Source organism: Acipenser ruthenus, chromosome 7 (assembly GCF_902713425.1).
Source record: "Acipenser ruthenus chromosome 7, fAciRut3.2 maternal haplotype, whole genome shotgun sequence".
In the NCBI taxonomy this organism is placed as follows: Eukaryota; Metazoa; Chordata; class Actinopteri; order Acipenseriformes; family Acipenseridae; genus Acipenser; species Acipenser ruthenus.
The window spans coordinates 17,807,025-17,824,390 of record NC_081195.1 but is presented as its reverse complement, the minus strand read 5'-3'; the positions used below and the strand labels follow the sequence as shown (position 1 = coordinate 17,824,390).

Sequence of the window (17,366 nt, the reverse complement as noted above, 5' to 3'; positions counted from 1 at the left end):
TTTGGTCAAGTTATAATAAAAGGTCTGACAATGGTAATGTTTCAGGGCATCTCTGATGCCAATTGCTATCAAATAATAACCCTACTTACTGTAAAACTGTACCAGTTTTGTATTTTCTGGTATTTCACACACACAAAAAAAATTCACCTGGTTCTTGTCTCCGGAATTGTCATCCATAATGGATTCAATGATCTATCGCAAGAGTTCAAAGTGTTTTCCACGGACAGCGCAGTAACTAATATTAGGCAGCAATTCTGTTTTTAATCTGGAAGCAGGGTGGTCCACTTCACAAGACAACCACACAAGCCTGTGCTCGGCTGGTGCTATTTCAAATTAATATTGTAAAAAAAAAAAAAAAAACACCTTTCATATTTCTGCTAAATTTGTAGAACAAAAAAAATACTTTTTAGGTTGCTGTTTGCTGTCCTGTTTCTTGTAGTCACAGCTACAGAAAGAGACCTTTCCGTTTTTTTGAGTAAGCGTAACACTGCTTGCTGAAATTACTGTGTGTCTAATATTGCTGATAAATTCCATGAACTTTCGCCACTGTTACTTGTAAACCAAGCACATATCCCCAATGTTATTTTATTTGTACAACTTGTTAGCTTTAAATAACATTTCCAAAGTTTTGATGATGTTGGTAATCATACGAAGTGGTTCTTATGCGTATGCTTGTTTTTTTTTTTTTTGTTTTTTGTAAAGTATATGTTTAAGGTTACAAGCAGCATTCCATTTATTTAAGCGAACACAAACAGAACTGCATACGCTTCACTAAGCAGACTTTAAAGTATTTCTGGAAGTACAAGGCTTGTTTATGTTTTGGCCTCTAACCAGCTCGGTCCCAGACAAGCAATATTATCAATGTTTTGGATGAATACAGAATTTAAGAGAGTTTGATAGGTAAAATGGTAGCCATATCAGTCTGGAGATGATCGACAAAGAGAAGGAGAGGTGATAGGCTTTATTGGACTAACTAAAACAATTATTCACGAGCTTTCAAGATCTCAGAAAAGAGAGCTTGATGTTTAGCAATATAGGCACCATTTACTGTTTTTATTTCCGTAACACCCTGATTAAAGGGCATTACCTAGGTTGTTGACCTTGTCTGTATACCCTCTAACCACAGTTCTATTGGTTACATGAATGCTTCACATTTTTTGTTATATTATGGATATACAGTGGACGTTGATTGGCATTGTGCATTTCCTTCACCTAATCTTGATCATCCCCATATTTTGAAACCACTAATCTCAGCAAGTCCCTTTCTTTGAATGGAAGAAACCTTATGAAATATTCGCAGTAACTAAGAGAAAGGGTCACCCTTCATCTGTTATGGGCAGGTGTGATAAATGTCAGTGGATCAGCCGGTGGGCAAAGCATTGCAGGGACACAGCTCTTTAGCTTTACTGAAAGGTACACACAAAGACTTCTGACACAGATCCACAGGCTTTCCAAATGGCAGACTGTGCCGGTGCCTGCTGCTGTGAATGACATTGTTTAAGATCTAGTGTTAGTTTCAGTTTCCCTCTCTCCAGGTAACGTCTCCAGCAATAAGGATCAATCTTACAGGTCCTGGAGCTTGAATGAAGTGAGATATTAATCGTCTGCATTCAGTTACTCCCTTTGTAAGTACAAGCAAGGGTGGTGCAGGAAAATATTTGAACTTAATCAGGTTTTCAAAGGCTTGGTTCAGTTTAAAACCTACATACCTGTACATTTTGGCATTACCTGAACCCACTGCTTTGGTAAGCATGGGCTGATTTCTCTGCAAAGCCAAAGCCATTGTGTTTCGTTTCCCTAACAGGAAAGTGGAACTATTGCAAACCTCATTAAACTTGTGAATGCCAGCAAAACTATGATATTTTTAAAATTTTAAAAATGTTACCCCCTATCCAAAGATAACATAGCAGAATCAGAGTTTGTTCAGGGCAATTTTATTTATTTTTTTGCATCCAAAGTACCCCGAGTTAGCAGGGAAATACACAAAGGCATGGCAACAGAGAATTGTAAGGTGCAGCAATACCAGCTGTTAATTTGATCAGTTTCACATCCATGTGTACTGTAGTATTATGATTGTCACTTTCATTGCTATTATTTTGAGTTTTTGACACTTTATTTATAATGTGTTTTGTTGTGTTAAAGTGACCCAGGACAAGCTGTGTGGTCCAGTGGTTAAAGAAAAGTGGCTTGTAACCAAGAATTCCCCTGTTCAAATCCCAACCCAGACACTGACTCCCTGTGTGACCTTGTGCAAGTCACTTAATCTCCTTGTGTTCTGTCTTTCGGGTGAGACGTAGTTGTAAATGACTCTGCAGCTGATGCATATTTCACACACCCTAATCTCTGTAAGTTGCCTTGGATAAAGGTGTCTGCTAAATAAAGAAATAATAATGTTCTTCTAACAGAGTAAAGTCTTTTCTTCTGTAGTCCACAGTTGTAAATCATCCTTCACATAGGTCACTCATTTCTACCTTCTATTTGTATCCGCGTACAATCCAAACTGAGGCTGTCCCTTCTCATCTCCGTCTAGTCTGATTTAAAATCGTTTTTTCTAGGATATTAAGTTTTCACTAAAACCATGCAGGATTATAAGGGAATAACTTGAGAATGGTCTTAAGAAAGGGGATGCATAGTTGCGTAATTCAACATTGACATTAATTCTGTTTAAAAAGTACAATGGACACCAGGAGAGTGAATTATGAAATGTAAAGTAACTTGTATTAAACAATCCCTGTCCATCACCTGATTAAAAATGCCTACTCCTACATATCCAAATATCACAATAACAGCAAAGGGGAGGATGCATCACCACTGCGACTTTCATATACGTTATATAACAGAGGAAAGTAAATTAGATGGTGTACAGGGATTGTTTATGCAAGTTTCAAACCATGTCATGGTTACATTATGCTATGGTCACCCAGCTCCAGACTATACACAAGGTCATGCCATTTAAACAAGCACAGTGTACAGTATATGCACTTGCATGGGTTAAGTGAAAATTCCACCCTGCACATTGTATTTCAGAATACTTGATTACATTTCAAAAAACAGTACTGTGCAAAAGTTTTAGGCAGGTGTGAAAAAATGCTGTAAAGTAAGAATGCTTTCAAAAATAGACATGTTAATAGATTATATTTATCAATTAACTAAATGCCAAGTGAGTGAACAGAAGAAAAATCTAAATCAAATCCATATTTGGTGTGACCACCCTTTGCCTTCAAAACAGCATCAATTCTTCTAGGTACACTTGCACAAAGTCAGGGATTTTGTAGGCATATAGTCAGGTGTATGATTAAACAATTATACCAAACAGGTGCTAATGATCATCAATTCAATATGTAGGTTGAAACACAATCATTAACTGAAACAGAAACAGCTGTGTAGGAGGAATAAAACTGGGTGAGGAACAGCCAAACTCAGCTAACAAGGTGAGTTTGCTGAAGACAGTTTACTGTCAAAAGTCATACACCATGGCAAGACTGAGCACAGCAACAAGACACAAGGTAGTTATACTGCATCAGCAAGGTCTCTCCCAGGCAGAAATTTCAAGGCAGACAGGGGTTTCCAGATGTGCTGTCCAAGCTCTTTTGAAGAAGCACAAAGAAACAGGCAACGTTGAGGACCGTAGACGCAGTGGTCGGCCAAGGAAACTTACTGCAGCAGATGAAAGACACATCATGCTTACTTCCCTTCGCAATCGGAAGATGTCCAGCAGTGCCATCAGCTCAGAATTGGCAGAAAACAGTGGACCCTGGTACACCCTGGTACTGTCTGGAGAAGTCTGGTCAGAAGTGGCCTTCATGGAAGACTTGCGGCCAAAAAGCCATACCTCCGACGTGGAAACAAGGCCAAGCAACTCAACTATGCACGAAAACACAGGAACTGGGGTGCAGAAAAAATGGCAGCAGGTGCTCTGGACTGATGAGTCAAAATTTGAAATATTTGGCTGTAGCAGAAGGCAGTTTGTTTGCCGAATGGCTGGAGAGCAGTACACGAATGAGTGTCTGCAAGCAACAGTGAAGCATGGTGGAGGTTCCTTGCAAGTTTGGGGCTGCATTTCTGCAAATGGAGTTGGGGATTTGGTCAGAATTAATGGTCTCCTCAATGCTGAGAAGTACAGGCAGATACTTATCCATCATGCAATACCATCAGGGAGGCATCTGATTGGCCCCAAATTTATTCTGCAGCATGACAACGACCCCAAACATACAGCGAAAGTCATTAAGAATTATCTTCAGCGTAAAGAAGAACAAAGCCCTGATCTCAACATCATCGAGTCTGTCTGGGATTACATGAAGAGACTGAGGCTGCCTAAATCCACAGAAGAACTGTGGTTAGTTCTCCAAGATGTTTGGGCCAACCTACCTGCCGAGTTCCTTCAAAAACTGTGTGCAAGTGTACCTAGAAGAATTGATGCTGTTTTGAAGGCAAAGGGTGGTCACACCAAATATTGATTTGATGTAGATTTTTCTTCTGTTCACTCACTTTGCATTTTGTTAATTGATAAATATAAACTATTAACATGTCTATTTTTGAAAGCATTCTTACTTTACAGCATTTTTTCACACCTGCCTAAAACTTTTGCACAGTACTGTACTTAATCATGATTCCTCCATTGGACCACAGCAAATAATAATAATAAAAAAGGTTTAGGAAATGATTTACAATCCTGTTTTCTAAATGACTGGAAAGTCATCATTTCCAAATAAAAACAGTTCCACCATCCTTTAAATTTACATTTTCATAAGATGAGGTTTTCATTCCTTTGAAATACTGGACTTATTCTCCAACCATACTACCCACAGAAGTTTGACTTGTAGCGCGAGTTTTCCGTTTCAGAGAACTAAAGTTTTTACAAACAATTTCCCCCACTACTGATTATCCATCCAGACCCATGCAAAAGATGACACGTGTCAGAGCATCATACAACTATGTTTAATAAGGAGTTGCTTGTTAGTACAGAAAAAAAATAAAGTCCAAACTACAAACTTTAAAGCAGTTGTAAGCAATAGCAGCATTGAGCTCCATGTTTAGTCACAGTACTGCAGTTCAATATAAGCACAGGTCCAAGCCAAAAAGGTTCAAAGCCTTGTCAGGAAAACTAGCAAAAAAACAACATGTAATTAAAAAGATACATCTAAAATTAGTGGTTAGTTTGAGATACAACCCGTGAACATCTATTGTCATTCATTTACGACAGAAAAATCACAAACACATGTAATACTGTATACCGCAACAGAACAATGTCCATGAATGAATGTGCTTTATAGTACTCCACTGTTACCACACCACAAACGTACGTTTAGGAGTGTCCCCAACAGGTACTTGGATAGTTTGTTAGGGTATAAAGCAGATGCGTTGTGAGTTGTGTAAAGTTGTGGTCTTACACCAACACTATAGCAGCGAAGCTGGAGAGAAACTGTTTGGTTATTAATTAAGAAAATAAATATTAGATAAAGATTAAGACATCCATACAAACTAGTACAAAAAGGCAAAAGCTACAAACAAGCCAGCAGTAACATAAAAACACATTTTCACAAATCAGTGACTGTAATTTTGACATTCTGAATAGGGATGTTACAGTAATAAGATATTGCTAAAAACAAAAAGATTATATATATATATATATATATATATATATATATATATATATATATATATATATATATATATGACAACCACTTAATGCATTCTGTATTCTGTTTTCATATGCCTAACACAAACACACTATACCCACTTGTTCCCAAGTAAATATTTGGATATGAGAACAGGAATAAGGCAATGATGACACTAAAAGCACTTTTCCTTACAGCTGGTTAGGATGTGTAGTATGAGGGATGCGATTTCCTGTTTCTTAGTGATTTTTTTGCTTTTAAAAAAAGGAATATATCATAGTAATTAAACTGAGACAGATGACCCTTATCCAATCCATCCCCTAGTGTGAAATTTAAGAATTTTAAAACACAGAGACAAGGTGAGGAGTTCCAGTAAGTATTAAATGTTGTGCCATGGCAGAATTTTATTAAATCATTCCCCTATATAAAACCTAAAGCTCACAGTAATAAGGATAAGGCTTTGTATGAGATTTGCAAGATGGGGCTTGAAGGAGTGAGTGGTTTACAATACAATAGGGTACAAAACAGTAATTTAAAAGACAGATCATGCAACCATATTGTGACATCCCTAAAGCTGGCTCAATGTACCTGGTTTTATATAAAATTAAATAAAAAATACACCCCCCCTGCCCCCCCACACAATATAACAACATAATTTTTGTCTGCTCCATTCTGTTATTTTTTTCTTTATTGCCTATTCATTAATTACATCTCCAATCACTTTACATAATCAGGCATTTTTTTTAATCATTGCCACACTAGTGTAAACCACATCAGCAAGTTAATACATAAAGCTTTGCATTAATAATAATAAAAAAAACTAGAGACACTTTAGTAACAATATTACAAAGAGTTTTTTTAGCTTCAAAAAAATAAAATGCACAACTGAAAAAAATAAACTTTTAAAAGAATTAGCATCATAAAATTAATTTATTCCAAGTAAAAATACATAATAATAATAATAATAATAATAATAATAATAATAATAATAATAATGACCAGATATGAAAGTCCCCCAGAAACAACTATATTAATGCTTGAGAAAGAAAAGTCTGTAAAGAAAATGTGGAAAAAAATGTAAATATGTTTTAATCCTCTTTTTAGCAAAACAAATCTCAGTACAAAGGCTACAATACTACTGAAAAAATATTAGCATGAAGAATAGGTACAGATACAGTAGAAAATGATCTTAGTGAATCACAATGTTTGCAATGAAAATAAATTTGCAATAAAGATTTATGCTTTTTTTCTTTTTTCTTTTTTTTTTACAAACAGTACAAACAGTATTGCACATTACAACAAATAATCAAGGTTCTGTTCGCCTTCAGCAAATCTGACTAATTCAAGTGTCACGCAAAGAGAAGGCCACCACTGGGCCCGATGCACCAAGGGGCTCTGAATCAAGTTACAGTTTAAATACTTTGAATTTTAAAAAATAATTCTCTCTCTCCTCAAGGACCCTCAAGATTTATTTATTTTTATTATTATTTTTTTTTAGTAACATCAAGTAAACAAAACCAGGGCATGTTACTTTACAAAACAAAAGGAGTACATTTTTTAAGAAACATAAAGTTATCTTTAAAAAAAAAAAAAAAAAAAAAACCATGAAAAGAAGATTTCTTTCACAATTCTGGTCTGTGTAATAAATGATTAATTATAAATATACAAAATAAGGGAAACATCTTCAATTATAACGTCCTTTCAGCACCAAACGGAGATTTTTTTTTTTCAAACTAAACTATATATATATATATATATTTTTTTTTTTTCGAAGGATTAACAATATTATCCTCCGAATTCTACCTTGATTTCTGCTAGAGGTGTGTGGTGGAATTCTTGACGATCACATTCCTGTAATAGGTAGATTCTGTACTTTAGCTAACTACATATCATTATATTAAAGTTATTAAGCTCTAGCTCCTTCAGTTTAAAAAAAAGAAAATAAAGCAAATAAGCATGAAAAAAATAAAATTGACCATCTGTTAAATCATTTCTCACTGAATTAAATTAATATATATATATATTTTTTTTCTGAATAAACTTACTTAGAAAATATCAATTTCTCTCCTATATTTCAAAATTGAGGTATTGCAAAAGATCATGTCAGTCAGAAAGCAAGCTTTACCTTTTTTTCTTAAAAAAAAAAAAAAAAAAAAAAAAAAATCAACTGACTGTTGAAAACTGTCCAGGTACAAAAAGTAGTGCATAACAAATGTCTTTTACAGATAATGAAAAAAAACATAGAAAACCCATCTGGGCAGGGAAAGAAATATCACAAAAAAGCCCAGAAATATTACCTTCGCCAGGATATTATTATTATTAATAATAATAATAATAATAATAATAATAATAATAATCCACTTTTTTTTCTTCCTCTTCTTTTCAGAAACAAACAAAAATCAATTCTAAAGCCAATACTTTGCAACTAAACAATGAAAGAAAAAGACTAAACTGGACATCACAATACACATGTAAATCTACGAATGCAGTGTTATATCCAGTCAGATTGTCCCCAGAGCTGCTAAAAACAAATAGTGTACCCAACCCACCCCCACAGCCAGGCAACCACCCTCACACCCCCCTCTCCCCCCTCAATGGGACACGGAAGCCTACGCTTGGCTTTGTATTATTAAACAGCAGCCCTCATCCCCACGCACAGTTCATGCTAGAAAATCCCCATCTTATAGCAGGTCATAATTATTAGTTCAAGCTTCACAGGATACATCCAGGGATATAATATGGGAGTTAAACATCTCCATTTTGACTTTTGTGTAGACAATTCTTGTTTATTTTTATTTTTAATTCTTCCCCAAAATAATGTGCCTACTTTGTCAGTCTGACAGATCTATTAGTATTATTATTACATTGGTTGTGTGTGTGTGTATGTATACATATACTGTATATATAGATAAATAGAAAGATAGCTATATAGATAAATCACATGAGCTCTTTGGTTTTCCAAACAAGATCCAAAGCTATTAGATGGTGCAGGCAGCAGAACCAGTTAAACTTGAGCTCACTTCTTGTGAATGTGTGTGTGTGTGTGTGTGTCAATACACTGGTTATGAAGCATCACATATGTTCTATGTCAGACATAAACAACAGTTAAAGCAGATCACAGTACGAGGCATAATCACCCTACTATATATATAAAAAAATTGCACAATTATTATATATTAAAAGATCACTGCAAAAGTACTTCACCTACCATAGACAATTGTTTTTAAGGATAGTCTACATCTATTTCTGTGTTACTTGTTTAATGCTTAAATGGACAATGACTAAATCCAGGAGCCTTTAGCGGAGGCATGCCTTCCTCTAGTCGTTGGTCAATTCCTTATATTTTTCATTATTTTGTAGCCCATGTATATTCATATAATTTCTTTGTGCACTGTGGGCAAAAGATTGTATAATAGACATGACATACAAATTGTATTGCATGCAGCAACCTGATTTAAATAAACATGCATTCAAAAAATCTACTGACCTTCCATGGAGCATTTCTCCATGCTATTCTGCTCTCTGTACAGTAGCAATTGCGCTGAATTATTATTTTATCTTAATTCATTCATTTATTTACTGTATATTGGTTATGTTTTTGTGTTTTTTTTTTCAAAATTTTACACCCTTGCCTGAATAAAGTACTATGGTATTAGTAATACCGCTTATATAGCAGCAAAAAAGCTATTGCAGCATACATTTACTATTTAAAAAAAAAAAAAAAAAAAAAAAAAAAAAAAAAATTTAATTAAAAGAAGCAAAACTTAAATAAATAAATCAGATTAAGCTCATGAGGTATTATTTTTGCAAGTCAAAATGGAGAGCAAATAAAGGCTTATTAAATCGAATAAGGGTTACTTTCCTTTTTCCCATTAAAATGTCCCAAACTGAATATTGATTAAGTTATGCTACATCATATGCCACCTCCTAGTGTGTTTATTTATTTATTTATTTACCTTTGGTAAAGTTCCTAGGGGCAGAGTTCTAACTTTTTCTGAAAATAAGTGCATGTTCCAGTCACATAACATATATATATATATATATATATATATATATATATATATATATATATATATATATATATATATATATATAGTATCACTTCAGCATTAGCCTGGCAGTGGCTGTTGGGAGTAGCGGATTACCAAAACCATATAACAAGTGACTTAGAAAAAGGAATATTCATGTACCGAGCAGATATCTTTCTTGTGTGTTTACGTGTGCCAAAGTGCAAATTCTGTACAATTAAACTTTGAAGGTTTTTATATAATATACTGGACAGTGAGTTCAAAATAGTAAACTAAAAAAAGACCCTTTTTTTTTTTCTTCTCTTGAATCTGAGGAAGTATGCACCGAATTCCAGAATGCTCCTAGCCCTGACGCAGCAGGCGCTCTCTCGCTCTCCCTCACTCTCTTGCTCTTGGTGGGGGGCCAGGTATGGTTGCTGCAGCTTCAGCTCCATCGGAAGGAGACGTGGCGAGGCCGGTCACCCCCCTCCTTGACCAGGGGCTTGTGGAACTCCCGGCCGGCGCGCGAGTGGATGCTTGCCCAGCAGTACTCGCAGTAATACTGCAGACACGTCACGTTGGCACAAAAGAAGGGGGCAAACTTCCCACCACAGCGAGCACCCTGGCATTCATCACACATCTGGTCATCCAGGACGTATGGCTTTACTTCAACCTGCAGAACAATGAAATAAATCCATTAATAACAAATACAATACTCCTTTCAAAAGAGGCCCATGATGCATTTTCAGTTTTACCAGGTAGAAAAACTACCAAGAAAATTATCTGATTTATAATTCTCCTTCTAGTTGTTTCTAAAAGAAAATCTAATACATTTTACAGGCAAAAATAAGTATACCGTTGTGTTAGTGGTGGGAATTCAAACTTGTTTAACACGCAAAGATGGATTATAAAATTGATCATTTATGCAGATTGCTGATGACAGAGCAAGAAACCCAGTCCTAAACTAAACAGTCTAAACACAAAAAGAAAGAGGAAAAGAAAAAAAAAGTTGAGAGCAGTGTTTGCTTAGGGAGCACACTCACTGAGCAGCTCTCTAAACCAATAGCAACTTGCAGCATTGCATTTCCACGTGTATCAGTGCCTTTGAGTATACTGTAATTAGCGAGTGTTTGAATACAAATCCAAACAACTAACTCTAATTCTAACTTTGCTCCAGATTAAGGTACATCCCAGTATATCATGACATTGTTTTGTTTGTTTAACCTGTAAAACATTTTACCATTTGACCTCTAGGGATGAAACTTGGTTATCAGCACATCATTCCTTCACTGAAAATAAGGAACTCAAAGTTAATAAAAAAGAAAAAAAAAAAACTCATGAAGATACAGCAGCGTTGTTTGGTACTCCACCTAGTATAGCTCTTTCTGAATGGAGTTCTACAATAAGCAATACAGAAGAAAAATGTGGCAACAAATAACAAATCAGAAATCTTAAGAAAACATAGACATCATGTATCAATATTGTCCATATTGTTAATACATCTCTGGAGAATGTGATTTATTAAGCTCCCTGGTGGTCACCCACAGTGCACGTCATTTAAGGGGCCCACAGTTAAAATAAGGACTTTATTTGCAGAGTGGCAGGGGGAGTTCAGGTCTGCCCACCATTTCACAAACAGCAACATTTTAAAAAGCACCTAAAATGAGAAGCAAGTAAAGAAGAAATTGTATATGAAGAGCTCCTGCACAGGCACTGTGTATTTCTGCTGAATATTACAGCACAACCCTGCTGATCAGAGTACAGAGAACAGATGCTCTGGAAGAGACTGTATGAAAATAGCTTTTTGCTTAGCAACAAACCATCTGCAGCTTGCCAGATAAAACTTAATTTTACAATTTGATCAACACCACCCTCAATGGCTCATGAGAAGTATCCTAGAATTGCTACCTGAATACCTTTTTTTCTGGCATTATACTGAGAAAAATGAGGTTCTTACACAGAATATTTAGATATTTCAAAGAAGTCAAAGCTATAGCATTAAAATGGCTGTTGCTTCTGGGTAACTGTTCACTTGCTGTGTCAATTTTATGTTCAATGGTCTAGCAGCAACCAGTAACAAACGATGTAGCATTGTACCTATATGTCCTGAAAAAAAGTTGAAGGAACTAGATTTTCATCACAAAAAAGGGGACCTGTGATGACGGTTGATCTGACTTTTGACCCCTTAAGTCAATTCATATTTTTTTTTTGTTAAACAAGCTTAAATTGGAACCCTTGTGGTCTGGGTCATAAGGTTAAAGGTCATCCAAATGGGCATTTTTACCATCTTGAGACATGGGGGCCGGACCAGATCAAAGTTAGTACTTTGCGTTAATAAAATTCAAGAAAAATTCCAAACGAAATCTCGCAGAACCAAAACAAGCCCTTTTCACCCTTCAAAAAGCAACTATCGCTTGTGGGTTGAGAAGAGGGAGTGGTTTGCTATCGCCCGACCAAATCTACTCAATTCCAGCTATAAATAACATTGCAAGACTCTCGCAGGACCGGATTTTATAGTCAAATTGGAACTTGTCGAAAGCTATCGCGTATTAAGCAAATATTTAAAAAAAACCAACAACAAAAAAAAAAAAACCACTAAAACATCCTGATATTTGCAAAAAAAAAAAAACAGTACATGCCTCAAGACACTCCACTGACCTCATATAAATCGAACACTTGCACACAATACTAAATAATTTAAAAATAATAAATTTACAGTATGAAATATATGTATTATTCCTATTATCATCATAATGTACAGACGTGCTCAAATTTGTTGGTACCCCTCCACAAAAAACGAAGAATGCACAATTTTCTCTGAAATAACTTGAAACTGACAAAAGTAATTGGCATCCACCATTGTTTATTCCATATTTAATAGAAATCAGACTTTGCTTTTGATTTTTTATTCAACATAATATTGTAAATAATAAAACAAATGAAAATGGCATGGACAAAAATGATGGGACCGCTAACCTAATATTTTGTTGCACAACCTTTAGAGGCAATCACTGCAATCAAACGTTTTCTGTAGCTCTCAATGACACTTCTGCACCTGTTAACAGGTAGTTTGGCCCACTCTTCCTGAGCAAACTGCTCCAGCTGTCTCAGGTTTGATGGGTGCCTTCTCCAGACTGCAAGTTTCAGCTCTTTCCATAGATGTTCGATAGGATTCAGATCATGACTCATAGAAGGCCACTTCAGAATAGTCCAATGTTTTGTTCTTATCCATTCTTGGGTGCTTTTAGCTGTGTGTTTTGGGTCATTATCCTGTTGGAGGACCCATGACCTGCGACTGAGAAAGAGCTTTCTGACACTGGGCAGTACGTTTCGCTCCAGAATGCCTTGATAGTCTTGAGATTTCATTGTGCCCTGCAAAGATTCAAGGCACCCTGTGCCAGGCGCAGCAAAGCAGCCCCAAAACATAACCGAGCCTCCGCCATGTTTCACTGTAGGTATGGTGTTCTTTTCTTTGAAAGCTTCATGTTTTCGTCTGTGAACATAGAGCTGATGTGACTTGCCAAAAAGCTCCAGTTTTGACGCATCTGTCCAAAGAACATTCTCCCAGAAGGATTGTGGCTTGTCAATATGCATTTTAGCAAATTCCAGTCTGGCTTTTTTATGTTTTTCTGTCAAAAGTGGAGTCCTCCTGGAGCCCACTTTCGCTCAAAAAGCGACGGATGGTGCGATCAGAAACTGACGTACCTTCACCTTGGAGTTCAGCTTGTATCTCTTTGGCAGTTATCCTTGGTTCTTTTTCTACCATTCGCACTATCCTTCTGTTCAATCTGGGGTCGATTTTCTTGCGGCCGCGCCCAGGGAGGTTGGCTACAGTTCCATGGACCTTAAACTTCTTAATAATATTTGCAAGTGTTGTCACAGGAACATCAAGCTGCTTGGAGATGGTCTTGTAGCCTTTACCTTTACCATGCTCATCTATTATTTTCTTTCTGATCTCCTCAGACAACTCTCTCCTTTGCTTTCTCTGGTCCATGTTCAGTGTGGTGCACACAATGATACCAAACAGCACAGTGACTACTTTTCTCCATTTAAATAGGCTGAATGACTGATTACAAGATTGGAGACATGTGTGATACTAATTAAAGAAACTAAAGTAGTTTGAAATATCACTATAATCCAATTATTTATTATCTTTTTCTAAGGGGTACCAACAAATGTGTCCAGGCCATTTTAGAATATCTTTGTAGAATAAGCAATAATTAATCTCTTTTCACAGCTTCTTTGCTTTATTCTATGACATACCAAAGGCATGCAAGTATACATGATAAAATAGCTTTTAATTTCATCACTTTTCAGGAGGAATGAAGCATTATTTCAATGAGCTGTAAGGGTACCAACAAATTTGAGCACGTCTGTATGTTGTGTTTAAATGAAACACGCACAAGACCGTTTTCTTCTTTATTACTTTTTTTTTGCACCAGTTCGAGTTAAATGTTTAATAAAGCAATACCTATTATTTCTTTAATACGTACAAACAATAAACTATTTTCTACTCACTGAGAGGTTTGCGTGGAGCGGTATCTCTCAGTGATGGTAAAGCTTTTTAGATGTATTTTATTTTATTTCTTATCTTGTAGTAAGCTAAGACTACAGTTTTTTTTTTTTTTTAATCCATGGACATTTTCACACGTCATCTGTGACGTCACCTATCTCTGTTCAAATTATTCATTTCTTAAAAGGCACAGTGATCCATTACACTGAACTTTGATCAAACTCAAGGCTAACAAATGTGATCAAAATAGAATACTAATAAAGAACGTATTTATGTTTTAACTACTTTAAAGATATTAACTTTTAGTTTTTAACACTTGGTTACTCTTGTAAAGTACTTCAACATGTAGGCTCACACAGAAACATTACATGAAGCCCAAATTCTTGTAATGTAAGAACAAGCCCACCGTTCCAGTACAAGGGAGCACAAATTTTATTTTGGCTGTACCGTGTCATCATGCCAAGCGGTCCCCTCGAAACGTATAAATCCGTGTAGATAACAAAATTAAGTAATCAAGATGAAGTTTTTAAATTTGCTTTGGGTTTGACAGAAGCAATAATAATAATAATAATAATAATAATAATAATAATAAATAATAATAATACAACTATCCGACTGTCCATTTAAAAAAATCTGTCAATTATTTTTTTTTTCACGGCACTGGATAGTATTTCATTTGACTTCTTATTGTAGAATATGTACTGGCGTACTGGTATGTACCGGTACTGATCCTGGTGACAGCGGTATGTTGGATTTCGGATGTTCTACTCACTGCAATTTTTTTTTTTTTTTAAAACAGCATTTTAAATTTTATAATACTCGCACAGAGGTTCTTTGTTAACCGACATTTTTTTTTTCAGTCTTCATTCTTGTGCAGTTATAGCCTACTATACAGCCTTGTGCACAACAGGGTTCTGGGCAGTACCGTGCCAGCCGGGTATGAGGATGCTGGCATTGCATGGTGCTGACACAAGCCAGGGAACGGTATTGATTTTTACAAAAATAATGAAAACAATGTGGCATGCCTTCATAACAGGTACAGAACAACGCAGCACAATGCTGTAATTGCCAAGTGTGTGTGTGTGTGTGTGTGTGTGTGTGTGTGCTCGCTTTTCTTTCAAACTCACGTCCGTATTTTACACAACAAAAATAAAAGCAGATTATTATTATTATTATTATTATTATTATTATTATTATTATTATTATTATTATTATTATTATGTATTTGTATTATTAATTAGTAGCAGTAGTAGTTGTAGTTGTATGTAATAGCATTCACCGATATTCACGGATATTTTAATTTAATTTTTTTCTGCCCAGGCTGTCTTCGCCTGCCTTTTCGCATGTTACCACCTTGTTTCGCCCCTTCAAAAGGTCACAAATACCAGCTGGGGATTGGTCAACAGCTGTTTTCATGATGCTTTCGGTGGTCCCTCCTACTCCTGCGAAACGTCTCTCCGCCCCTTTCGCGGATTGGAAATGGCTAGTTTTGGTTTCAGGATAAAGAAAATGTGATATGGAATCTAGCGATATTATCTCTTTCGCAAGAGCGATCGGGGTTTGATTTGGTCCGGCCCATAGTCTCAATAAGCCAGGCATGAGTTACACTGCTCTTCTTTTGCATTCACAGGACACCTACGCTGGAACCCATTTCTCCATCACATGTGGTTTTGTATCAACCACAAATGAAGGTAACACATCCCAAGGACTTGGTCGAGTTGACCCCTTTCTGAATTTCTGAACCACGGTAAATCCTGTATTTAAAACCACTTGGTCATCTGCTCTTATCAGTTCGATACAGGTAAATGACAAGGAGCTGCCACACATGTTCAGACTATTTGTTGACTGGGTAATCCAGGTTTCACAACTATGTAGAATATAGGAGGAGATGGTTCACTAGTGCTGTTCTGCTCAGGAATGGTGCCCTCAGTCCATCATTGTGCCAGGCTACAACTATGACAATGGCCTTCAATTAATATCAGTGCCTGTTCAGATGTGATTATTTTGTACAGCTTCTGCGGTTATCTTGGCTCGTCCTCAAGCAAGTAGACTAATGTTTATGATGTGTTTTATTTCTTAAATGTAGACTCAACTCCCTGCATTCCGATTCCAGAATGGCTATTGGCAAAGCATGTGGTCAAAATCCCTGCCTTATGTTCTCAGCAAGCATTGTATATCAGCGAGAACACTACATCAGTCCCGTCTTTCCTGGTGCCAGCCTGCCTGGCAGGTTCATAACACAAACTCCAAATGACCTTCAGAATGAATACAACGGGAATACTTCCTGCAAAACAACTGCTGCAGGGCTGCTGCAAAGATGAATCAGCCCAAATAAAGGGAAGCCTTATTTGTTTTACCAGACAAAGCCTGTTTCAATTTTTTATCCTAACTCCCAGGGGTGAAATAATGTAAAACAACAAAGCACCAGGTAAAAAGCACTGTCATGAAATTATTGTCTATGTGGAGCATTTTGCACTGCTTTTTCATGAAAAAAAACCTTGTTGACAAGACTGCTTAGTTTACATTCCCCCAGTAGTTTCAGCTTCAGGGACACCAGCTTCCACAAAGCTTACTCTGGCCAACATTTAAAACACAGCACAGACCAGAAGATACTGTTGGAAATTGAGTGGGAAAAGATTTTCTTTTTTTTTTTTTTTTTTTAATTTAGTCGTCGCCAAATTTTTTTTACCCCGGTTTTTCTCCCCAATTTAGCATGCCGAATTATTATCTGTATCCTCGGCTCACCGCTAGCAACCCCCCCGCCGACTCGGGAAACGGAGGCTGGAACACGCGTCCTCCGAAACATGCTCCTGCCAAGCAGTCATTTTTCACACTGCAGATCCACAGCAATGCCACCAGACCTATAGTGCCAGAGGACAACACAGATCTGGTGGCTCCACTGCAGAACCACAGGTGCCCTATCGGCCACAGGGGTCGCTGATGCGCGGTGAGCCGTGGATTCCCCTGCCGACCTAAGCCCTCCCTACCCGGGCAGCGCTCAGCCAATTGTGTGCCGCCCCCTAGGAACTCCCGGTCACGGTTGACTGTGACATAGCCTGGATTCGAACCGGCGATCTCCAGGCTATAGGGCACATCCTGCACTCCGCGCGGAGCGCCTTTACTGGATGCGCCGCTAGGGAGCCCCGAGTGGGAAAAGATTTAAATCAGAAGGTAGAGGAACTTATTTGCAGCAGTTCCCCCCAAGACAAAAATAGATAAATACAGTAG

The 17,366-nt window shown here is 36.8% G+C and overlaps 1 protein-coding gene across 8 annotated transcripts in view; it reads right to left on the bottom strand.

Annotated features, from left to right (window-relative positions):
* Positions 1–4,919: 4,919 nt before the first annotated feature.
* Positions 4,920–17,366, bottom strand: part of LOC117415813 (cytoplasmic polyadenylation element-binding protein 3-like) — a 66,726-nt gene continuing 54,279 nt past the window's right edge. For all 8 annotated transcript variants that reach the window (XM_059026507.1, XM_059026508.1, XM_059026509.1 and 5 more), the window contains one exon: positions 4,920–10,298. In XM_059026507.1, coding sequence (XP_058882490.1) covers positions 10,071–10,298 — 228 coding nt within the window. In that variant the 3' untranslated portion in view covers positions 4,920–10,070. The remainder of the gene's footprint in view (positions 10,299–17,366) is intronic.